General features: G+C 42.1%; 1 protein-coding gene and 1 long non-coding RNA gene across 7 annotated transcripts in view; one reads left to right on the top strand and one right to left on the bottom strand.

The window, feature by feature from the left end:
• Positions 1-21,955, bottom strand: part of ebf3a (EBF transcription factor 3a) — a 123,879-nt gene extending 101,924 nt beyond the window's left edge. For 5 of the 6 annotated variants that reach the window (XM_069899639.1, XM_069899642.1, XM_069899644.1 and 2 more), the window contains exons 1-6: positions 16,902-17,563; positions 16,532-16,688; positions 16,125-16,188; positions 15,212-15,267; positions 12,942-13,015; positions 11,314-11,382 (exon numbers count right to left, since the gene is read on the bottom strand). In XM_069899639.1, coding sequence (XP_069755740.1) covers positions 11,314-11,382; positions 12,942-13,015; positions 15,212-15,267; positions 16,125-16,188; positions 16,532-16,688; positions 16,902-17,035 — 554 coding nt within the window. In that variant the 5' untranslated portion in view covers positions 17,036-17,563. Of the gene's footprint in view, positions 1-11,313; positions 11,383-12,941; positions 13,016-15,211; positions 15,268-16,124; positions 16,189-16,531; positions 16,689-16,901; positions 17,564-21,888 lie in introns of those variants that run through there. The other variant, XM_069899640.1, reaches the window with a different exon arrangement.
• LOC138744101 (uncharacterized) lies at positions 16,423-25,199 on the top strand. The gene is made up of 5 exons (XR_011345285.1): positions 16,423-16,717; positions 17,515-17,671; positions 19,940-20,087; positions 21,050-21,715; positions 23,412-25,199. It is a non-coding gene; the product is annotated as an uncharacterized lncRNA (long non-coding RNA).
• The last annotated feature ends 348 nt before the right edge of the window (positions 25,200-25,547 follow it).

Below are 25,547 nucleotides of genomic sequence, written 5' to 3'. Positions count from 1 at the left end.
TGCTCTTCATTATGGACATGCCTGACCTCATAGTCCCAGTTGGATGGGATTCTAGTGGCTTTCCACAGACAAACAAACATCAAGTACTTACAGGGTACAGCCTTGTTGAAATGATTCCTCAATCAACATTACAGAGAGCAAATTGGGCTTATTCAATCCAAAATTAAATTAGCAACTGCCTGCATATGCAGTACAAGTTTAAAAGGCCTGACTTGTAAACATTATATTTTAAAGACATCTTCACACAATTGATATCTCATGGGAGATTTTGTGGGGAGCGGTTTGATCATTATATAACTGTAAACTTCTGAATGTTAACATTGGATAATCTCTATCAGATGTTTTCAGCCTCTTCCAATACTTACAAACAGTAGATGAAGCCCAGATGGTTCCCAAAAGTAGCCAGGAAGGACTGGAAAAGTTGAATCAATCAAACACAAGCATTTGTTGCGTGGGATAATTTATCTAAAAATTTCTAACTCAGTTTTGTTTCTGATTGGTTGCTATTTTTTAAAAACTCCATATTGGTTTTAGTGACTTTTAGGCGTTCAAGTAGATAAAACAAATATCATAAAACGTATTTTCTGCCAAGTTCTCCAAAAAAAAAGTCAAATGGAGGATGTGTTTTTCCTCACTTAAAGGTGAGTGGCATGTTAAGTTAGGCCAGCGAGACTACATCTAATGCAGCTTCGAGGAACCAGTCATGGAGCAGCAAAGGAGACTGGAAATAAATTTATTGCCCAACCTCTGAGAAGATCAAGTAAAGAATAAAAAAAAACCTTAAAGATTTAAATAGTCTTAATTGGTGATACTGTATATACGAATACACAATATACTAATAACAGGGACAGCCAAAACAGAAATAATGTTATTCCAAACAAAATCACACTGTTCTGTTGTTGCTGTACCAAAGAGTTACAACATTTTGTTTTTGTTAATATTCACCACTATTTCTCCTCTATCCCATTCAATACACAGTAGCAGCACAGTACTCTTTCATTCTAACTATTGGACTTACTGCTGGACAAGCACCCGAGTGTTTTTATTGTTAATCAATACCAATCAATTCTGAGCCTTGATGTTAAATAGGGATCAATACAACTGCACTGCAGATGAGATCGGATTTCAATTGGCAAAGAAACCTGCAGCAGGTTTTAATCATAAAGTGAATCAGGACACGGGAACATAAGTCAGATGGATTAATATAGACCATCCAGGACCTTTCCTGTCACTGAACCAGCACAAGGAAATTTCTGCCATATTTCATTATCACAGTTAGTCAAATCAGATTCATGTTGTTTGAGTTTTCCTTTCAGAAGCGGAGCCGGGTATACTATGAAAGTACACCTAACACCACATAGTGAAAGAGCAGTGACACTGCACCTCAATGGAAAAGGAAATGTTGAAGAGCCCAGTTCTCTGCATGCTCCATGAATCTCATTTTATATGATTAAGATCCATAAAAATTCAATAGCTTTCCTTCTGCCATTCACATTTTACCTGGCAAAATATCATAGGAATTTCATTATCTTTGCAGGTGCTGGCAAAGAGCAAAAAGGGTTATTAGCCTCTCCAAAATACAATAGAACATGTAAGAAAATGCCAAGAGCATTGGTCTTTTAAAACCTGCTTTCTTTTCCGTGGATAATACTACCACATAAAGTTTAAATATATTCCGATTGACATTTGCACAATAAGATGCACCTCTGTGCAGAGGAGCTTCTAGCAAAACTGCTCAATGATTTCTTCACCCGTCTGTGAAGATAACTGGACCACACCTGGCTTAAGTTTGTATTTTCAAAATCTTTCTGATAACCATCTTCTGAGAGATAACTCCTGGGTCCGTAAAATGATTGCTACAGCTTAATCCTATGTATCATTCTGTACAGTTTAAAGCTTTTAAAGAGAAACGACCAGAGGAGGAGTGTGATTGATCAGAAAGCCCCGTAAATCGTGAGGTTTCTGTACAGTTCTCTGGCCTCCACTGCTATGTTTCCATCTATGATGATAAATTAGCATTAGATGGAACCTAATGAGTTTACTAAACATTTGGGATTTGTGCTAATAAACTGGCTGGCTGTGAACTAGCAGAAAGAATGAGCAATCCCTGAGCACCCTCTTATCTCTGTAACATGACAGTTAAACCACGCTTCCAATCTGTGATCAATTCATCATCCTAGCACCATTGTACATCCTTCACAAAAAGATAATTACTGGTTCCCTGGATCAGAACACTCATATTTTCTTGGAATTGCAGGTCTTGATAGCAAGTACTGTCACCACTTTCCTTCCCTTTCCTCTATGACTCTATTTATGATCATTATTTTCACCTAAACAAGTCTTTTTCCTCAATTTGACCAGTAAATTCCACCGCGACAGGTATGGAACAGTAAAAACAAATTTTCTCTGTGGAGAGCTTTTACATTCAATTGATGATACTGGCATTTTTTTAAAAAAAACTACTTTGGCACATGATTCAACTGAGTAGCACAGATTCCGACACTTCAAAATGTAGATAACTCGCCAGCAAATCAGTCCCTGGGAATAATAATACAATGAACATAGCCAACAGGTTTGTCTTTAATTTATAATGAACAATGGTATAATTTAAGTGGTCTTTTTGGACTTCAAGATGTAACTAATGACTATGTTCAACATAAACTAATTTAAGACTCAAAAGTTCAAAGGCACATATTTCCATAATGAGACTGTACATCTCAACATTTTTCACACACATCTCCTGTACAATTACTACCAATTGGACAATTCTGTTCTGGTTACAGGATGACCTGAAACACACACGATTAATTACTTTCACATCATCCCACAAAGTCACTGCAAATTAGCTACTTCTGCTCTTAATGAATGAGAATAAAATATGTTTTGAAATACCGTTTATTTCATAGAAGTCGCATGGAAGTTCCGGAGCATAAAAATGATAGAAGTAATTATAACGAATTCTCAGGGAAAATGAGTAGTGGTTTACTTTGATGCCACACTTGAAAGATGAAAAATTATCTCTAAACTGAGATTTAGCTAAAAATCTGTTGTGTATCATTTAACAGCTTTATCAGATTAATTTTAAATATTTTACTGATAAAAGTCTTACAATTCCTAACCGTGTTGTATTTAATTTACAGAAGTAATTTCCTTTTATTTTTCCTATGAATTGATTTTAAAGTGGAACATCTGATTTAATAAATGATCAGTATTATTTCAGAAGGCTTACTGTTAAATTCATTTTGCCTTTCTCTGGGCTTCTCTTGGCCATGGACCATTGCACAAATCATGGAGGTAACAGATGAATTCTGTCCACCACATCCATCGGTGTCCTATGACCTCAAACAGCAGGACCCAGCAGCATGTTCAATCCTATCTACAGAATATTTCCTTACCCAATCTTTCTAATGTCACAGTACAAATTGCTATGTTCTGAAAATGGAAATAGATGTGGGAGGCACTCATTGGCACCACTTCCAATAAGCAAATATTGAGGAAGAACTGACACAAGAAATCCCACTGAGGGACCGCAGCATCCAAGCATATTGATCTGATTTACAAACCTTTTTTAATTTGAAACAAATGTTGTGGGTGTGAATCCGTGGAAAGGTTTGCATTACTTACCCCCGTGTTGAATTGTGTGTCCATCAGAGCCACGGGATTTACTTAAAGTTTTTCTTCTCATGCAATACATTGAAAACAAAAATTTGTAGATAGGAGTCAATTACTCCATTATATTAAAACAGAATTAATGTTATAGTTTCCATCATATAGCGCCTGTGCAGTGGCAACAATAGACACTTATATAAAAGCCAGCCTTTCATTCTGAACTCTTGCAAAAGCTGTTTCACCGTCGAAGGAACAATTAAAGTTTTGGAAAGGCAGGTTCTTTGAAATTGTTAAGTTTTATTCCCTATATAAAAACTGTAATACACAAAGTGAAGAATGAGTAAAAGAATTCAAAACTGAACTGATGCGGAGTTCAAGGCTGCAGGGTCCCCTAATTAATGTACACCGACCTGAGAAAACTTTTTTATTATAATATTTTTCAGCTGTTTGCATACTTCTGTCACAAATCATTCTGACTTTCACCCAGGCCCTGTCTCTCATAAAGCCAATCAAGAGGCCAAATGAAATAATTGACATAAACAAACAAACAAACTATAGATCTCCCAACATTAGGTCACTAACAGGCCCCACAAAAACACAGGGTGAGCATTTTTATGTTCTCTTTCTCTGGGCACTAAAGTTAAATTGTACTTAATTGCTGTGTGAGTGCTGTCACCAAGTCTGATGAAAAATCGCTCTCTCACTGTCAAAACATTGCAAGTATGACAACAAGAAAATTTTAAACAAACAATTTAAACAGTTTTCATCCTAGATAGAATGTGTTACAATATATAAAAGAAAGAGTACAAATATTGATTGCTAAGTCCTTCAGGTCGAACCTTTATTTGCTCTGGTCCTAATTCATCGCTTGTATTAAATATACCAAACTTTGTGAAAAACATCTCACTTTTTAAAAGGTGGTTTTGATGAAACCATTCCGCATTCTTTATTATTCCCTCTTTGTCCTGTCTGTGATCTTCTTCCAGATGGATAAAAGTAAGGGTTACAGCTCCATTCAAGAAAAAGCTGATAATGTAATTTAGACTGGATAAGAGTAAATAGCTAGCTAGCCAAGACATACGCGCCACAGAAGGGCGACATAAACTGGTAGAGGAAATCCTAATCAAATTTTGGTTGGCAAAGTGCATACCTGACAGTCCACACAATACCAAAACCAATTCAATTTTATTGGTTGTTAATCAGAAAGAATGGGAGCCCGCGTCAGCCCATTGTGCGTTAATAGCCCTACTCCAACTGTTAGGGCTTTTTGTCGCCTGCCTAAATGAAGGCTTCTGTGCGGTCATAAGTCCTCAAAGCATGGCTAGGGTGAATGGGTAGAGTGCCAGCAGTGCATTCAGTTCTAAAAAGGGGAGTGTTCGTATTGTATACACAACCGAATTAAGTTCTTTAACTGCACATATGTCACAGTCAGATGAACCAAGTCTGAAGCTAACAATTTGCTTTTCAATAACTTTGTTTTTTAGGTGCAGATTAATTGTTGCTTTCCGGTTGCTCTGAAAGTTTTGCGCCTTTTCAAGCAAACTTTTGTGAGGAGGAGATTAGATTTATTAAACGAAGAAGTGCGGGTAAATGATGTTTAGGGGTTTAACTCCTGCACACTGTAATCTTAGTTTGTCTTCATTATTGAACCCTGAGACTTCTCAGTAGATCCAGTTGTAGTAACTGACACCCCAGCCCCCACTGCTTTGTTTCAATCAAAATAAGCTCTTTCAGCTACAGCAGGGAGAGCTGTCTCGGCAAATGAACTGCTCTTTCTCACCAGATGTGTAACCGTGTTTCGTCTTTCACCAGCGACAAGCTGGAGCCAGCTTCTTCCGTTAGCTGGGCCCATTCTACATGTCTTACAACAACACAAATGGAAAGCCCTTCCTTTGCACATATGTTCAACTCATTTCCCAACGAATTTACTATTAGAGAAACACAACATGATCCATAGCAAACCAACCAGCTGTTCCACATTACAGTATTTATCATTAGGAATAAAAAGATAACAGTTGATTTTAGTTTTGTTTACTTCTACGCTAAATTGCAATCAAACTTTGTTAAAACAAACTTTATTATATCAAACTCTCCTTATCTAAGGTTTCCTTTCTTCCCTTGGCCCTGGCTAAATTTACTCATGGGATTCAGATCTTAATAACAAAATTTCTTAATATGCAGGATATTTGGATATCACTAAGTATTATATAAAAAATGACCCTAGGCCAACTCTAATAAAATGTGATGTGGGGTACAGAAAGCAAGCCATTTGAGTTTACGTTTCAACGATACACTTTGCAGAGTATAAAAAAAGACAATAACAAATTCAGTTCTTTGTTCAAATCCACAAACATTACTTGTTGATGGATTCCCCCCCCCCCCACCCCCTTTTCTCTTTGATGTAATCTGTGGATGCTCTGCCAAGTTCAGGTTAAGATCCCTGAGATTTCTCTTCTGTCTGCCAGTCATGTTCTAGCTTCTGCTGTGGAAACCTCCTTCTCTGAAGCTAAGAATTTCCATCACGATACCACATCCTCTGCCACACCCCCCACCTATCTCCAACCACTCCGTCACCATCAATTCTGGTTTCCTTATAAATTGTGACACTTTGGTGGAAATAAATGATGTATCATTTTGGCAAATAAGTACATGTTTTGAGTCAGATGCAGGGTTTTATAAAAGTTTGTTATTAAAACTTTGTTCCAACAGCTCCATTTCCACTTTCATGGTTTATTTTCACTTAAGGTTATAGAAAAATATTCTTGTTCATTTGCTGATTTTTTTTTTTTAAAAATCACCCATTTCTGTAACATTGGAATAACAGTGTTTGGATTTTGATGGACTTTTCCATAACCTAAAGCAATTTATCAAAGGCTTCCAAACAAAATTACAGACTAGGGCACTATCACCCGATAAGAGTACAACAGAAGCACAGAATGGTTTTTTATCAGGTTCCTCATTTTGCACAGTTTTGATAGCTTGGCCCTTCCCTCACTGATGCTCATATCACGTGCACTGCACTCGTCTTAATATCACTTTGTATATGAGCGTCCATTTCACCCCCCCCCCTCTAATTTTATACAGTCGTTCTCTCTAAGCTTCCATCCCTGTGGCCCTCCCCTCCATCTCCACCATACCCCCAATCCCCACCCCACCCCAACCCATTGGCTTTTTTCCAATGACATTCCACTCTAGTCTTTAGACGCTGAGATATATTTAGTAGTGAAGACTGAATGAGCACAGCACTTCTCAAAATTGTTTTGTTTTTCCTCTATAGAACAAGAGATGTGAGATGGTCATAAATAATGCAGAAATGTTCACACCTGTGCACTTGTATGGAGACTGCACTTGTAGTTTCTCCTGACCTGAAATGTATTTTCTACTGCCATGCTCATTAATCAGAAATATACTGTATCCTTGAAATATGTGCAGGAACACCAATGGAAAGAGAGAAACAACTGTTTACGCAGAAGACTTGCAATTTATTTGGTACAAGGTACAGCTTAGAGAATGAAATGCTGAGCCACTATCTGCCCTTTGTTTTAACATTGACACACTAACGTACACGAGAACATGAAGAGGAAAACTTAACACCAAACTGTGTCGTTCCAATTATATTATGCAGATATAATGACAACATGCCATTCAAAGAAGGTTTCTATATAATCTCTAAACATACAGTGGGAACCACCAACAATCACTGCTTTGCATTAATTGTCCAAACACTGTAGCGTACTAAGTGCTAGATAACAAAACAATGTTTAATTTAAAATTATTAAAATTTGAAAATCCTGCTTGTCATTCCCAGGCTCAGCCAAAACATAAATGACATTCAAGAAGACAATGAATTAAATTTTGTTTAATGTCCCTTTCCACAGATTCTAATTTACATTGCATTTTTAACAAAACCGTTGACCTTATAAATGCTGGCATTTGTACAGCTTCCACAGTGTAGGGTTTAATCATGCTTTTCCAAAGCCATAAGGGAAAATCTTTTAACTGCCGGTTGGATATGGACTAGGAACAAAAATGCTGGGATTGGTCAAATGTTTATTCTCAATGCTTCCGAAAACAGCCTGACAAGAAGATGTAAAGGTCTGGGGAATAACTCATCACTGTTCCTAGGGTCTAGTAATAATCATACATAATCGTTTGGAAATATAGCTAATAAGAAATACAATGAATGTTAAGCAAAATCGGCATTAGGCACAAATTACATGATATTAATAGTTGAACAGGTGCAGAAAGGCGCTTTAAATGAGGTAAATGAATAAAATGTCCCAGAGCACAACTGTGTGCACTGACAAAAAGTCAATCACATGAATTATTCAACAACTGAAGCTGCCAGCAAAGGTCAGCTTTCTTTGACCTTTGTGACAGGAAGTGAAAGGAACCAATGTTGACTAAGAAAACTGAAAAATCAGTCTTTGCCTACTAATGCTACCATCACTTAAAAACTTAAAATGGTTCTTAAATAACATTAATTGTGTTGAATCAAAACATTTGATCCTACAATATTGATAATGACATACCTATAAAAGTATTCATCATCAATTACATACAGTGATATTGGCAAACACAAAATAACTTTAAAAAATCATGAATTGTTTCAGAACCATTAAAAACCATGCAGATCCAAAGGCCACAGAAAATATTTTAGAGACCAGCAAGCTTGAAATTCAGTAACAGCTGTTAAACCTGACTAAACTTTTCACTCAACTAAAGCCATTCCAATCGCTCCAAGAGAGAGAAAATGGGATAAACAGATGTCTGGCTGCAGTACAGGAAAATAGGACACACTTGGAATGATAAGTCTCCTGAACTGTACAGAAATGCCAGCTCTACAGGGGATGCCAGTTACTACTAGTAAAGATGCCAACTTGCTATTTGACTGCACGGGTGCCACGGGAAACATTGTGCAGTGTGTGCTATCCGTAATGTATCGTGAACCCATTTAATGTATCCCAGCACAGCTCTCACTACAGCATTGCTGTGCTCTGTTGTGATTGTAATATAATCCTGCCTCCTCTTGTCTTCCTCAACAATCAGTCTTTTCAATTTTCAACAGTTGGACATTGCATCCATCTACATGGAACCCACACAGGGAAGGAAAAGGCAGGAGGATGTACCTTTCCAGGAATTTCCGCAGTTCGCAAAAAAATATACTGCACTAGCACGGAAGAATTATTTTAGCACAGATTGTGTTCTGATTTAAACAGCATTCACAGCATCCTGCAATCATTTAAGCCCATCGGAATGTATCACTGAAATAGGATTTATCTCTTTAGATTTGTGGGATATAGAAAATGGGCATCCCTAAGAAAAAAACATTCTTTTTATTTTCCCAGAAAACATTATTTTACTATGAAAATATTTTCATCCTGCTCAGAGGTATAACAAAGCCTGTCTGTTATTTCATCCCTCTCACTACACCACCACCCCCATCCCTCCAACTCCCCAAAACCCTGCTCCCCTGAATACAGTTCAGTCAAAAGATTTTCCTCCGACCAGTTTATTTGCAGTAAGCTGCTTCCCCCCACCCCCCCCCACCCCCCCCAACCAACTAGCGATGGACAATGGCTTTGATTTACGGAACACTGCTTGGACCCAAGCTGGAACAAATGTGTGGTCATAGATCTCAATTCAAGATTGAATTATTGGTTCATATCCTGAGGACAAATATGCCTTATCTGTTCAGAACCTGCTAAATGTGTCCGAGGGCAAAAAGGAACTGGTAGAGCGTGCTCTCTGTGATTCCTTTTAGAACCAACTAGCCAAGTGATGAGATTGCTCACCAGGGGACTCTAAGCCATGCAACAAAACAAGGGGGAAAAAAAAACTCTGCAAATGCAGTTTCTCACTTCAACTTTGTTTTAATGTCTGTGCAGACTTGGAGCCCATATCTCCATGCAGATCTAAATGCTTAACTTTAGCGCTTATCCAATACATGTCAACTTTTCTTCTAACTATTTACTCTTGCTTCTTTATTTTCTGGGAAGAATCTGAGCTTTGCATGTCTGGTTAAAGCCTCTTCTGTATCTTTACAGCACGTGGTAAATGGTGCAACATGAAGTTCTTTTTGAATTCCTAGATTTGCATTTGCTTTAAGTATTTCAAATAAATTTAGAAAAACGAAGCCGATTTCTCATACATAATACAGTTTCAATATTTGCACCCTTATCACCAAAACACTACACAGCACTTATTCTTCGAACATGGATTCATTTTGCGATAGTTTTGTTAGCCACTAAACGTAACTATTTTATGAAGAACTATGGGATTGTGTTAAAACTAAAGAGGGGGGGGGGGGCAGGCGACACAGTCACATATATTTTCCAATGAACATTTTAGATTCTAAAATGACCGGTCTTCAAATAAACCATTCTGGTTATATACAAGTGGAACTGCCCTATAAAGTGGAACATTCTGGTTATATACAAGTGGAACTGCCCTATAAATTGCATCAAGTAAAATATCATTTGTTTTATTTATTTAATGTTTTTAAATTTGAATGCATTGTATGAGAAAACACTATTTCATCTTTCTCCATCTTTTTCACATTAATCGTACTGCAGGTTATAATGCCATCACTATTGATAACCCAATAAATGTGCAATATTAATGGGTCTTTAAATTACATCATAATATCAGCTCTATACAAATGTTCAATAGCCACTGTAATGAAATAGCATAATAACCTGAGTCATAAATGCAAAATCATTTTTATAACATCTGCCAGACGTTAGGAATGAAGGAGCCAATGACAGTGAAGAATATTAAGCAAATATTCGGTGCATTTATTTGCAATATTCACCAGATAAAATGTAAAAAAATGTTGTGTCTTATAATTGCACTCCATGTAGAAATTCTACATTGAGTCCATTAGGACAGATACACTAAAGATAAATATAATTGTATTGATTTTTTAAACACCAAGTTCTTCAAACTGTTGAACCAGCCTTCAATTGCCTGACACAATCCCAGAGTGATGGCAACAACTGGTCTGCCCTATTTGATTACTAATAAGAAAGATGTCCCCTCTGTCAGATAGCTAACATTCTCCACTAAGCAAACAGCTATTCCAGCTAATCAAACATTGGCACTGCTCTCCACTGGTCCTGCATATTTTGTCAGGCTTAACTTAGGGTCTTTCCTGGTTTAATTTTCAGACATTGAAACCAAAGTTCATGATCAGAAGATACGTCCGTCATGAAAGTGGCTGAAGCCAGAGCTTTGTTCAAAACCTACCAAGGAGTTGAGTTACCATGCCTGTACTTTGCAGTAACTTTCAACATGTGACAGCGGCTATGTTATACAAATTTAATGGCACAAGGCTTTCAGTAAGGCATATTGCTTCCTAACAAAAGGGAACAACATGTAACTAATAAACAAATGGTAACTAAAAGTAACACAAAATACCTGTGAGTTACTAAGAAACACATTAGAGCACATAACTGCATTTAAAGCCAAAAACTCTCTAGGCATAAAATACTCTTCACAGTGAGCATGGTGGCAGATGAAACTGCTTCCCTTGACAACTCACAAGCAATTACTGAATCCCCACAGAGTGAGCCACCAGGTTTCCAAGTCAACCCACCTGTGATGGTAACACAAAAGGACAACAAATGGAACAATGCACAGAATGAACTGAAAGCAAGACTGAGGGTAATGGGCATCAAAGAATAAAAATTAATACATTCATACCTGTCAATAATCACTGGATCTGAGGGAGTTTCATTTCTGTTCCCACAACTTTTCTTGTCACAACACCGGCTGTAGGTAAAAGAAATAACGGTGAGTATGTTTTCAAAGAGATTAGCACCCTCCCTCCCTCGCCGACTGCAACTTTGATGCAATCGTGGCCAGTGAACAAGCATCATAATGGGAATGTTAAAAGATTGAAAAAAAAACATGTTGTGGTGTCTGTCTTTACGTTGATCTCAGAAAAGAAAGAGGCAGGAGGCTGGGGAATAGGTTTTCACAGCTTCCGCTTTTGTTTACCTCTAATTGTCAAGCTGTTATTTCTGGAGAAGATGCAAGATGCCACCTTCAACCAACATTTCTGTGGGGCATTTATTAATTGGAACCATACCAGTCGGTATGCCCCTTTTGTGAGTTTTAAAAATTCCTTTGTTAAACATAGATTTCAGAAATCTAATTGAAATTTGAATGTAACAAATATAACACACGATTATATCTTTAAAATCATAGTTGTATAATGGTTACATGTCTAAATTGGCTAAATTAACACCATATGGTAGGCAAAGTATATAAAGCCTTTTAAATCTGACAGCTAAAGTGATTAAAGAAAGTCTACAGTCTTCCACTTACAGCTTAAATCACATCTGTGCTCTCTTCTATGTTAATTGCAATACATGCAGTGGTGGATAATAAAGAAATTTCACTTTATTGGTTGTAATTTATATTTATTACCCAGTATAGGGAAAACTCTGCTTTTGTATATTAGCATTGTTACAGTATGTTTTAAGTGAAATGACATTAAGCAATAAGCATAATAGCTAGGAATAGTATGCCCCTTAGAGTATGATACCTGCTACTGTAGTCTGAAATTCTGGCTGCACTTCCTGAACTGCCCTGCTCTCACAAGCGACTATATTTCACATTCAATGCATACAAAATCAAGGATGCATTATTTTTATTCCCCTTGCAGTGTGAAACTCTTCTGGCACTTAGAGAGAAAAAAAACCAGGTGGGAAACTGCTCTTCTGATACAAATCCTGGTGATGTGCACGTTATCTAACAACAGGATGAACAATGCATCACTGCTCTAGAGAAAAGGTATCAAAATCAATTCTCACATACATGAGCTCAAGAAGTACAAAGAGTTTCTTTTTTTTTATCAATAACAGATTAGGGTTTATCTGCGGCTCAACCGAGTAAAAGAACAATAAAATGACTGAATGGTCAACAACTCCCATAGAATCACTCGCCCGTTCGGCAACGATCACCTGGTTTTGGGGGTTCTCCTAAAAGTGCAGTGCAATCCCAAGAACAATCTAGGCAACGAACAACATGTGGGATGGCAAACTTCTCAACGTTCCGAGCCGAAGCAATGACCAAGCGTTCCAACGCCGGCCAGAAAACATTGCACCAATACGGAAACTTTTGTTTTAAAACGCCGCCCCTCGTTCCAGTTCTACCGTTGAGAAAGGCTTCAACTCGAGAGAGAGAAAAAAAGTTTGAAGCTGCTGTAAGAAAGTGGCGACTTGGCCTGGCTCATCAACCAGGGGCACTGACAGGCCGGAGCGGAGAACAAACCGTGGGCAACTCTGGGCATGGACGAAGCAACTTCTGCGCCACAAGTCGCTTACCTGCACATGATTTCGTGGGTGAGGAGGACTCTACACATTTCGGGGTTTTTGTCTTGGCCCTCGTAGATAATCGGCTGAAACAAAGAAACAAGAATCAGCCTTTTGACACTGGAAAGTTTCCTCGAACAGTGACCGAAAGTCGCAATAGCTGGACACGGGCCATTTCTAAAATCACCCACCCGTTCTCGGGTCCTCTGCTCTGCGCGTTCGACCCGTGCGCGCAGGTTGAGAGAGAGAGGGGGGGGGGGGGGGGGGGGGGAAAGACCCCAGACGGAGCTTTCGGGCGGCCCCTGATCACGTTTAAAGCCGAGAGAAGTGCCTGCCATCCATTACAGGTCGTGTTGAATTTTAATTTGACGCGAGGGGGGCAAATCCTGCATTCGCCTCGCACTGACGCCACTGAGGTGCAGGTTTGGGCAAGGGGACAGAGCCCGAAGGCATCGTGAGGGCGACACAGGAATTTTTGGGGGGGCGGGGGGTCGCTTGACTTTCCCTCCCACCCTCATCCCCTCCCCAAAAATTACGCTGGGGTTTCCCCCTCATGCGATCTAGCCTGTGGAGTGAATCTGGTATTTATTTTTCAATTAGACACAATGATTTTTTTTCTCTCTAAAAAGACAGTCTGTGGGTCCGGTTGAGTAATTATTGAGCATTCGTTCTAACAGCAGCCAGATGGTGGGAGCTCGAGGTGTGTTCCCCTTCTCCTCGCTCGCCTTTCAGCCCGTCTTCTCCAGCGCCCAGACGCACCCCGCGCCCGGCCGACCCAGCTCCAAGCCGTCTCTCCCCTTCCGATTCATCGAACGAGATTCGCTTTGCCCGCGTTGGAAGAAGCAGCCCTCCCCAAGTCCAGATGCTCCTTTTTCTGAGGGTTGCTACTAAAATTAAACATGACTAAGTTGGGAATGCTATTCTTTCCTCTCCCAATCGCCATTCCTGCGCGCTTTTTCGCGTTCCTGTCTTCATTTTGCTTCAGAAATTCTAACCAGTCAACGAGTTGCTCTTTGATCAGTTACATTGCTGTTTTCCATCAATCAAGTGAGATTAGCCTTTTTACAAAGCCTCGTTGGCATCATTAAAATAGTTAAGAAGCGTGACTCCGTGAGAAGAAGCTCTCTTCTTAAAAGAACAGTCCCTTTAGAAGCAGGATAGACACCCTCCTCATTAAGGTACGGCGATCTCGGCAACCATGCCCCTTCCAGATAAAAATGGCAATAAAACATAGAGGAAGGAGGCTTTTCATCCATGGAAATTAATGGAGCAAGTGGGAAATAACATCGAGGGCTCCTCATGACCAATGTCAACCCCGGGCTCGATCCAGGTCTCTAATTCCAAAACTAGAAATGTATCTTATGATCGGTGCGGGGCTGCAGTCTTTCCCAACTCGCCAAATCACTGCGTGATCACAAAGGTCTTTAGGAAATTTGAACGAGGAGAAGCTGATCTGATTCCATGAGATCAAGGTGTGGCGCGGAACGTGTCCCCCTCGCCCGAAAAGTGCAAAACGGAACGAGCCGGAAAATAACGGTGGTCAGCGGATGGGAGCCTGAGCAAGTCATCGGGGCGATTTATTAAATGCTGCTCTTTATTGATGACAATCAAATCGCACTGTCATGGAAAACAAAGTGTATTGGGGAGATGGCGACTTTCAATTGGAAATGTAAACGAGCCGGCTCCCGTGGCTAATGACCGTGCAGCACTTTTGATCAACCGCACTTCTCCTCTTTGAAGTTGCAGAAGACAAGGCTAAATAATTGAATAAAGCAACTGCCTGTAATTATGTTATTTACAAGGTATGACAGACCGATGATCAAGAAATACAGCTGATCTCAGGGAATGGGTTGCTTCGTGACCCCTGGCGCTCACGCTCAAAGCGACAGCTCCTGGGCAGGAATTAAAAAGTGGAGCTGAATTCTGGAGAATGGGCTGAGAGGTGACTGGGAACTGGGCGAGGACAAGCTGACTTTTCACCTGAACGCCTTGAACTCCGCGCACAAATGGAGACGCCAACTGCCAGACCTGAGAATCACCAAATCACGCCCTTCTTCACATCGTGTGAATTTAACCCTGAAATGTGTTTGAGGGACAACTTCACGAAACGCAAACAAATTGAGTTTGAGTTGAAGGGAGGAGATTCATTTAACATGCTGCAAACGGCAAAGAGCGTGTCTTTCGACTAAAACGCGTGAAATTTGATACAGTTTTGGCTCCTGATGCCGAAATAAAACACGATGAGGCCAAAATCAAAGTTTTTTTTTAAACCACACGCTCACCTGTTTGGTCATTGAATCGATGAGTCTGACGTAGAGATCTTGTTCCGTTCGCACCCCTGGAAAGAAAGTAGTATCAAATTGAACGGCACTTCAAAAAGGAAACGTGCGCTGGATGAATCGTCGTGAGAACCAAGTCGTTCAAAAACAGAAAGGCAAGTTTGCAGACGACGTCGCACGGCTAAAGGACACGATTAATTTGGCAAAATATGGAAGCGGGTGTCCTTGTAATGAATGCAATAAAACGAGCTGATAGGCGATAAAACGCGAATAAAATATTCGTCAGCGAAATAGAAACGGGATCCCAGGAAATTCATGAATTCTTGACATTTATTGTAAATTTTATGTGGAGTTGAACTGTGCAATTTGCAGAGCCGGGGAGCGCTGGTCTTTTTTTTTGGGGGGGGGGGGCGGGGTCCCAATACTTTTATATTTTCTTTTTGGACAACTAATTCAATTGAACCCAAACGACGACCACTCATGTCACGACTCTATTTAATGGTTTGGTTAGGATCGTCAAATCTGGAATTCATCGTCAATCAAGTCAGCCCGGAGAAGTGTTTCAATACTTTGGGTGCACGATTTTACTTTCACGATGGGGTTTTGCCGCCTGTGTTTTGACTTTTTACAACATTGCGGCCCCACCAAAAATTAAAATAAAACACGCTATGAAAACCCAACGAGGTGGGGACAACACCGTGCTCCCTCTCAAAGCCCGAGCAGCCAGGAGAAGCGCCATGGAAATTGTAATCTTTTTTGTTTACACTTGAGCCAGGTTGAACTTGATCATTGTTTCCCCCCCCCCCCCCCCCAAAAAGAGCGACTTACATCGACAGCTCACGACTCATTTCCAAAGCCTATTAAAACGGAAAAAGAAAACCGGTGCACCCCTGTGGATCAACTCAATTCCACTTACCATTGCTGTAAAGTAACTGAAGTTTGTAGTGAATTCCATTGTTGGTTTTTTCATTATTTGGTTCCTGAAAGTAACCGTTATAAATGAGTAATTATATTGTTCGCGGTTATTTTTCATGTCTCTTTCAATCTATGCGTTGATCATTAACAGCTTGCCAGGTCAGTCCCTGGCTCGTTAAGTCCTTGCATTCTAGCAATAGGAAACATTTTGCTTATCGGCTCTAGTCACAAACTAACATTTACGCACAATGTCATAAATAGGCAGCTATTTTTTCTCTCTCTCTCAGCCGCCGAGAGCTGTTCTAACAAGCAGACCTCCACGTGGTTTGGACGCCTCTTGAGTACCGTTAGGGCTCGTTCGTGATCGTGCACTTGAAGAGAAAATCATTTCGACAGTGAGCAACTTACTTTATCTTTCTCCACAAAGTCCACATAAGCGGTTCTCTCGATCTCGACGGGCTGCCCCTGCCTGTCGTAAAGGGCCAAGACGAAGTGGAAAAAATTGGATTTCCTTAGGTTTGAGGGCGGCTGCTTTTCAAAATGTGCCCGGGCCAGACCCACGCCGCTGCGGGGAGACAAGAACACAGTGGCTCGGTGAGAATTCGCGAGCAGACAGGGGAGAGGGGAAGGACGTTTGGGAGAGCCGAGATCTCTGGGTCGGCCGCGCTCAGGAGCGGGCTGTCGGGAACGGGAGAGGGGGTGATTGAGAGGGGACGGGGGGGGGGGGGGGTCGAGAGGAGGAAATCTCCGATGCAAGGTCGTGTCCGATTCTGCCTACCTCTGGGCGGCCGTGTTGGCATCCACCACTCCAGCTGTGTGCATCCATGAGCGGACCGGATTCATCCCACTTCCGAGCGGCTCCTCTTTCATGGTGGTCCCACCTCTCGGTATATTTTCCTGAATTCCAAACATTAAAACAAATTGTTCTGCGAGAGCGGCGGCGATGTCGAGGAGCCTTGCCTTTTCCCCACGGCGACTCGATGAGAGGGGGGCTCTGCTGGGTGATGATCAGTGAGAGGGGAGCCGGGCTCAGACTTGCTGCCTCCTCGCTGGGCGCGACATCAACAATTTCAAGAGTTCTGCGCGAGTTGGCTCGTGATCCGTGGTGCAGAAAAGTACAACGAGCGGGAAATTGGGTGGGAGAGTGGAGCAAATGTTGTTTGTTGATGTGGTTCTCTCAGTGTGGAGTCATCCTGCTCACTGCATCAAAGGTGTTCTGCTCAGGACACTCCTGAACCGACCCCTTCTGACAAGGTTCTCCTGCTCCAAAAGACAAATAAACGAAAAATGATCACCATCGAGGTGTTCCTGGACACAGGAGAGGTTGATTAGGGCCTTTAGCGTCTCACAGAATGGATGCAAACCGACCAACTCAGCCCTCTTTCCCCTAGGAATGGATCCTTTCCCGGGAGCCAAAACTCTAAACCCCCGGGACGGGCGCTGACAGGTTCTGACGTGCAGGGGCGGAGACAGCGGCCATGTATGGAGGCCTTATTAGCATAGCCAATCGGAGCGCCGCCACGCCGGTGATCGACAGCCACAACCTGAGTGAGCCGCTGCGTGAGCTGCCCTCTTTTTGTCTCTGTCTGACTGTCTGTCTGTGTGTGTGTGTGTGTGTGTGTGTGTGTATTTTTCCCTTTTCCTTGCACCCAAAGTTGACATCCAATAAAATCAAATACAGACCTTGTTATTAACATAATGAATCCTCAAGGAAACAAAAATAGACGAGGAACGTGAATTTTTGTCTCCAAACACAAATTAACGCAAACTGAAGTGGGGAACAGTGTCAGATCAATACGAGTCGCAGGAACTTGCGGCTGAAGTTTCTCTTTAAACTTAGAAAATAGCGCGCGGCAAATGTTCCCCGGCCTTGCCTTCACATGGTTATTGATCACTGCATTATTTAGCTGGAAAATGAATAAAATCCCGCATGGAATCTACGGGACAAATTCATCACAAGCCTGAATTCTGTGTGTGCCTGCGTCTAAAGGTGTGTGTGTGTGTGTGTGTGTGTGTGTTGGGGAGAGGGGGTTGGTTTTCTACGTGGTTGTCAGTGTGTTTTCTTTTTATCATTTGTGGTGTACAAAATGCTGCATTAGATGATTGCTGCTACCGATGCGATCGATTCGGAGTAAAAGATCTCGACCTGTCCACTGAATCAATATCCAAATTGTGAGGGGCATTTCAGGCTTCCAACAGAAGGGGCTGCCGTGAATGAGCAGGACGATTTGAAGGGAGATGATATGTAGATGTTCCCTGACCAGGAATTCCTGAAGATCCCCAAGTCGATTTTTGGGGGGGGGGGTGGTTGACTAAAAGTAGCCTTTCCCAGATAGGAGCTCAGAGGAGGGGGCCCTCGGGACGGAGGCTGCCCCCGTGCTTTTTTTTAAACTCAAGGGAGGCTGGTGGGAAGAATCAGGGACAGTGATCAGCTCCTTCTCTTCGTTCGCATTAGCGCTGCCATCCTTTATTTGACAATTGGCACCGTACGGACGCTAATATTTTAATGAATCGGTGAAAATCGAAGTCCGAATTCTGTTATCAGGGGACACCATAACACTTGAATTTCAATAGTCCGCTGAGGGTGAGAAAGAGATCTATTTTCTGGTGTTGGGGGTTAATGGCTATTGCGACAGAGAAGTGAATGATCAAAGCTGTTGCTATTCCGATTTCAAAATCCATTACATTCCTGGCGTCTAATTAAAGACGTAAGTCTAATAAAATCCTATTTTATGGCGATTGAAAGGAATAAGATTAGTCTTCAGGACCTATTAAAATGCCATAGAGAGCCACAGAATCCGAAGGCTGGACCTGAAAATCAAAATGTGTAGAAAACAACCCGTACAGTCAGCCAACTATTTCGCGAGGGGTAGGAATCAGTGATTTATCAAACCAGCTCTAACATCAACGGTTACATGTCAACGGGAAATAAATAGAAGCTGCAGCAAAGTTTAAAAAAAGCTTCTCGTTGAAGCGTCGTGTTCGAAAACTGCGAGGAGTTTAAGCGTATTTTAATTCTGTGAGTCCCTTCTAAGCAAAGCTCCGTTAGAGTCATTCATTCGTGGAAATAAAAATGGACCCTTTTAGCACGAACTCGTCCAAGTGAACACCTTGTATCAATCATTTATAGATTTTAAAATCTATTCAGTGTTTTCCTTCCAATCGGATCTCTGTCTTTTGCACCAAGTCACTGGCAGTGTTCTCAGACCAGATTCCACCCGCCGAGGCGATTTAAATCTGATGACCAAATTAAGAGGGTTTCAGCCAAATCCTTTGAAAGCTGCCTGTAAAATGCAACCCGAAAAGTTCCGCAAAACCCTCACAGAGGCTTCATCCGCGCTGGAGCCAGAGTGTTAAAACGTATTGGACAACAAATGCAGCTGCAACGGCTATTTTTTGGGGAAGATATTAGGCGAAAATTAATGCAAATCTGTGTTCAGAAGCCATCTGGCCAGAATAGGGGAATCAGCTGTTCCTCACAACAGGGTTTGGGCTGAATATATTTCGCTCATTTTCTATTCTCATCTGGTCTGGGCAACGACTGCTCCAGACGATAGCGTGGAAAATACAACCTTTATCACCCACTCCAAATCTATCGTTTTGACAAACGGTTTGCAACCACCCAAATTTAATCGAGGGGAAATGTGACGACTCCGTATTGACACTACAATTTAGCGCTGCCATTTCTTGCAGGGGCAGGGACGCACAAAAGCGGCTCAAACTTCACCCCCTCCCCATCCCAATATAAAGTGACTCTGGCGTTCAAACACACAACTTTCCCGTGGTTTCAAGGCGTTTGCATTTTTTGTTCTCCAGGTACCCTTTGTTCCCAGGGATGAAAATGCTCATAACACGCCCGCCTGCCTATCACCTTCGACACAGCTCCATCCCCAATCCAGCGAGGTGGTCGAACGAAAAAAAAAGTGAACCCGCGGAAGAGATTTTAAAAATTGACTCCAGTGGGGTAGGACAGTGAAATATAGTTTGAATGGTCTGCTTGAAAAAAATCATATTGGGAAGTCGGGATAGTTGTGTGTTATCGAGTGGCGATTCTGAGTTTGAGGAGTGACAAAGAGAGATTGGATCGGATTTGCAGGGTCCCAGTCATGGACCCCCCGAAGTAACGATCCTCCTTATTATGTGAAGTCTTCCTTTTGTAAATTTACGGCGAGGCTTGAATGATACACAGAATTTGCATATAAATAGCGACATCAAGCGATTCGCGTGCCACACACCAGTGGTCTCCCAGATGTCAAGCCAAAGTCAGTCAGATGGACATTGGCAGCCCCCAGTCCCCGCGCCAGCTGTCCTCTCCCCGCCGTCATACCAGAGCACACGGAAAAATCACAATCGCCAACCAAAGGCGCTGCTTTTCTCCAAATCTCTGCCTTTTTGCTTCAACCCCGTTTCTCAAACGCTCTTTTTGTGTGTGTATGTGGACACCCTTTGTTCAATTTTAATGGAATGGTTTTAGATATTACCCCCTCCCCCATTTCCTGAAAAAAATGTAGACGTCTCCCAAACCATGATCACTGAGCTAATTCTCTTTTTTTTTAAAAAAACTCTCTTTCTGAAACAAAACGGTCCCACCAGCACAGGGCGTCCAACTTGCGGTGAACATGACACAAAGGGCGACCATGTGAACTGGCCCTGGTCGAGCGGGAGGTGAGAACGGGAGGGGAAGCGGGGACTGGGGGGGGGGGGGGGTTCATTTCCGCAGCGTGTAACACACAAGACAGTGCGAACCCGGCTCATTGTTTAGCGCGTTTCCCGATCCAGTGAGGCACTTGGTCATTGATTGCCATCTATTTCCCAACTTGCTCAAAGAAACGGTTCAACGGCCGTTCGGGGACGTCTAACGCATCAACAATAAAACAAACACAAATGAATTGATCGATTAAAATGGTTTACCCCTCTCTTTCACAGAGACGTTATGCCAGAACTTAAATGAAGAGAGCCAAATTCCTAAATGTTCACCGCATGACTCTATGACAAGACGAGCTGTGATTTTTTGGGGGTCTTTGCTTTCGTCCATTCAGACTGGACTTAGTTGAATTTTGACCTTCTTTTCCTCAGGAAAATAGATTCTATTAGTCGCCTTGCAGAGATTCCGCGGAACCCTGATTTCGCGTTGCAACCTGTAAGGTGCACATTTGACAAATAGCGCCGCCTCGGGAGGCCCAGACACTCGGCTTTGGGATCAATCTTGCCTCCATCGACCATCGCGAATGTGGACAGGAGTCCGGTGATCACACTAACATTTCCGACCCAACTTTCCCCCCAACCCTTTACCCGCACACTCGACACCCCACATGGCCGTGCTCACCTTTCGCTCCCGACTGCCTGCAACTTTCCAGCTTTCATTGTTTCCGCCGCGCATTCATGACTATCCAGACCGGCAACTTTTTGTGTGTGTGAACAGAAAGAAATAAACCGACTTTCTAAATAGTTCTCCGAACATGCTGTAAAGTTTCATCCCTGGACTTACTACGGCGAGGGTATCAATTCGTATGTGCTAATGAATGATTTAGAAACGCACGAGACCACGATTTGTCGACAACATGCAACTTTTCACCACTTTTCGCCTGAGAGGTAAATAACACACCACCCCTTTGATTTGATAAAGCAGCCCGTCCTTGGAAAAGTGAGCTCGCCCTTCCAACCCAACACGCTGGGGTCATATTTTGTGCAACTCGCCACGAGAGAGAGAGAGAGAGAGAGAGAGAGAGAGAACCCAAACGTGTATATTGTAAAGGGGGCATCACCTCAAGGTCGAGAGAGCGGCTGAAACGCCTCCGTTCGGGGTTACACCTGGACACTGGCGTATTCCTCGGTCACACGACAGGAGAAACTTTCTCTATCAGGACCAAACTCTAAATTAATCACCGAAGTGCGCATGTGATCGAGCCATTCCGACAATGGAACATGGGGGGGGGGGGGGGGGGGAGAGAGTGCTGGGGAGTGGGCGCGGGGTGGGGGGGGGGGGGGGGGACACAAACATTGCGCATCTGGGTTAAGAATATCAATGAAACGGCCGGTCTCGATCCAGTTGAGTCAATTCGTCAATCAGCCCAGCGCACAACTTTATTTTGTTGTTCCCCTCAAGAAGTTCGCTACCTTGTGTAAACTCTAACTTCCCGATCTCAGAGAGGAAATTTACACCAAGGATCGATTGTTTAATTTTAAATATTATAACACGCTTTGATGAAAGACACTTCGTTCTGATGTTTAATTCATTCTGATATTTTTAGTGTAAGCGCTGGGATGTTGATGTCATATTTAATATGTTCAATCCAGATGTCATTCCTAGGGTGAGATAGTCAGTGATGGAGTGAGGCTTCAGTTCAATTCACGGAGGGAAATTGGATAATAGAACTGGCTTTTGTGTTGCAATTGGGCAAACAGATTCAAAGAAAACTATTTTTCCAATAGCCAAAGCATGTGTGTGTGTGTGTTAAAAACGACCTTTTAAAATCGGATACTCTAGAGTGCAGACGATATCAATTGGGTATCAATAGCGAAACTTTCAATCCACTGTTCTGAAAATATTCAGAGATAAAATTTTAAACCCCAATTTTAACAAACTGCGTATTCTAATCGCGTATAAGCGCTGCGAAAAAAAAATAATTCCATTAAAATTTGGTATATTTTCATCCTAATAGAAGTATTGATTGGAAAGCTGTTGCCAATTTACTTTTTGTAATGCCACGCCGCGATTTGCATTTATTCAACAGATCGTAATAAAGAAAGAAAGCTGGGCGGTTTGGCTGCCGAAAGCGTAGCTGGGGGCAATGCAAGAACATAGATTGCTTCCAGTCAATTAATATGCAGTTTGTCCCAATAAAACAAGGAGTGGAAATAAAATAAGACACTGCGGGCTTCTCCACGATTAAGATTAGTCAATGAGATCTCCAAATTTGTTGTTAGGCATGAGATGCTCCTTTAACTGACAGTAATTTGTTAAACAACCAGAGGTGCTCACGCATACTTCAAACTGCCAAAAAGGTATTACCCTTGAACTAGCTCTAAATTATTCAGTAGGGTAATTTACCTAAAGAAAACACGGACAAAGTTAAATACAGTATTACATCCTGGCATGTATTTGCTTGCAGATCATTTGGAAGGAAGGAATATTATGAGTTCGAACAAAGTTTGATCCTAATACATTGGCTTAGTAAAATTAATTTGAAAAGAGGGCACCAATATTTGCTGTAGGAAATTGGATCGGAATATGAACGGTAAACCTATTTAATCTGTATTTTAACAGCTTTTTTCTTGCTTTTGACAGGGTCGCATTGAATCCCTATATTTAGAGCTGGCGTTTTAACGCAGATGGCATCAATGAATAACAAGAGATGGGCGAACTTCTTGCTATCAAAGATGATTACCCACGCTTTTGGATTGCGATCAACCCTCTCAACCCTCGTCCAGTGGTGACAGTGCGCCACCTAAAGGAATCATTGGGAATAAACAGGGGGGCAACTTCATGAGTTCAGGACTTGAACAATTCCGTTCATCTTGGAAATCTCAGAGATTTCATGCCCTGCGCATCTATATTTTGGCTAAAAAGTAATGCTAGTCAATAGTTCCACAATTTCATGATGCGGAGAACTAGTAACAAATCCAGAAAGGAACACCAAAGAATGATTTTTTCAAATGCAGGCACAACATAACCACAAGTGACCACTTTCTGAACCTTGATCAATGGCAAGACACAAGACTGATGACATAACCTCAAAAGTGACTGGGTTTGACATGTCTCTCAGATGAACTTTTCTCGAGTTTTTTTTTCCTTTTTGTATTTTTACTTCAATCCGGACTGGAGTTCGAGGAACTCAACTTCACCTACTGACCATTAAACTTCAGCTACTGCCCATTCAATCCAGCATCAAGGAAACGGCCCCCTTGAATAAACCAACAATATTCCCGACAGATCGATCCATTTGTGGAAGCTTACTTTCAGATTTGTTTCGTGGCTGTTCTAACAATACTTTAAACAGGATCTTTTACGAGGCAGAACTCGATGAAAGATCTAATTTCAACCTTAAACCGAATGAAGAAATGGCCTTCCTCGTCGGATCGCACATTTCAATGAAATGAATTTGTCGTGAACTTTTCATGTGGTTTGTGCATTTTCCACTCCGCACCAACGAAGAAAGGTCGCAAGGGCGGAGAAGGTTTCTGGGATGAATTGGATCTGCAGAGCACGGATGAATAATGAAGGTAACCGAAATGTTTAGGTGTCGCCACGCTATTGAATAGAATATTAACTAACAATGAAAGTTTCAAAGAAAAGTGGAGAAAATGTCATTTATTATACATGAATATTAAACATGATCATGTCTGGGATACAGCTCCACGACCCACAAACACACGTCTGTTGACATGGACGCGTTGAAGCTCACATTTCGAGAACACCTGGACACGTCTCATGAAGTGTACGAACGAAAAGGGAATTCTACCCAATAACAGCGAAAGGGATGTTGAAACGCAAGATAAAGAGAAGATGAAGCTCTAAGTGAGACTGTTGTGGCATGTCAAGGCAGTGTGGAGTCTGCAGCATCGCTTACCGTGCTTGGACAATTAGACACTAGACAGATCTTCGTCCAAAGCCCGTCATGCTGTGTTGATTTATGCACCGTGAAAGCCTGAGCCTGGACTAGTTTAGAGACTGACGGAGAGAATCTTTTGCATTTTCTGTCTGCAACTCAAATTGGGGTCGCGTGGCACCAGACACAGGCGCGGTCCAGGCGGAATGTGGGTTGATCCGGGAGAGGGGTGGTCTTGAGCCGCGGGTGCATGACTCCAGCAAGGGCAGAGGTCCATTCAAAAGAGGACAGCCTCTCTGGCCGCAACTCCCCCTCCGGAGAAATGCAAATGTTATGACAACTTCTCAAGTGTTGAAGGGGAAAGCTTGAACTGTTTAAAAAGTCGGAGCGAGCGTTGACTGAAACTGTGCGCCTCTGCCGGAAGGAACCGTCTGTGGCCCGCAGCGCTCAATTCCCCGGCTCGCTGAACGAGTGGAGTGCGGGTCATGGTGTGGAAGGACCAGCTGACCCTGGAGTTCACTCCCAACGTGGCAGTCGCTCCACGGCGGGCGGGCGGGCGGGGGGGACACGGCAACCAGCAGCCGGACCAAACTTCTCAGCACCCACACACACGCTTGTCAGGCAAGGGAACGCGAACAGGGTGCGGAGCACGACTGCTCCACACGGTTAAAGGATACAAAGGGATACAAAGGGGGCAATCATGTCACCCTGTCCACCTTGCATTCTTTGCACACCAGGACTTGCAGTCGCTCCACTTTATGGAAAGAGTTGCCCATTGAGAGGAAAATGAAAGCCCTTTTTCTTCGGGGGAATGATTTGGGGGAATGCAGTGCAGGTACTCGGGCATTTTCAGGTGGGTTACTTGTCAATTAACT

Source organism: Narcine bancroftii, chromosome 10 (assembly GCF_036971445.1).
Source record: "Narcine bancroftii isolate sNarBan1 chromosome 10, sNarBan1.hap1, whole genome shotgun sequence".
Lineage (NCBI taxonomy): Eukaryota > Metazoa > Chordata > Chondrichthyes > Torpediniformes > Narcinidae > Narcine > Narcine bancroftii.
Note: the sequence above shows the minus strand (reverse complement) of the source record. Positions and strands in the feature narration are given on the sequence as shown.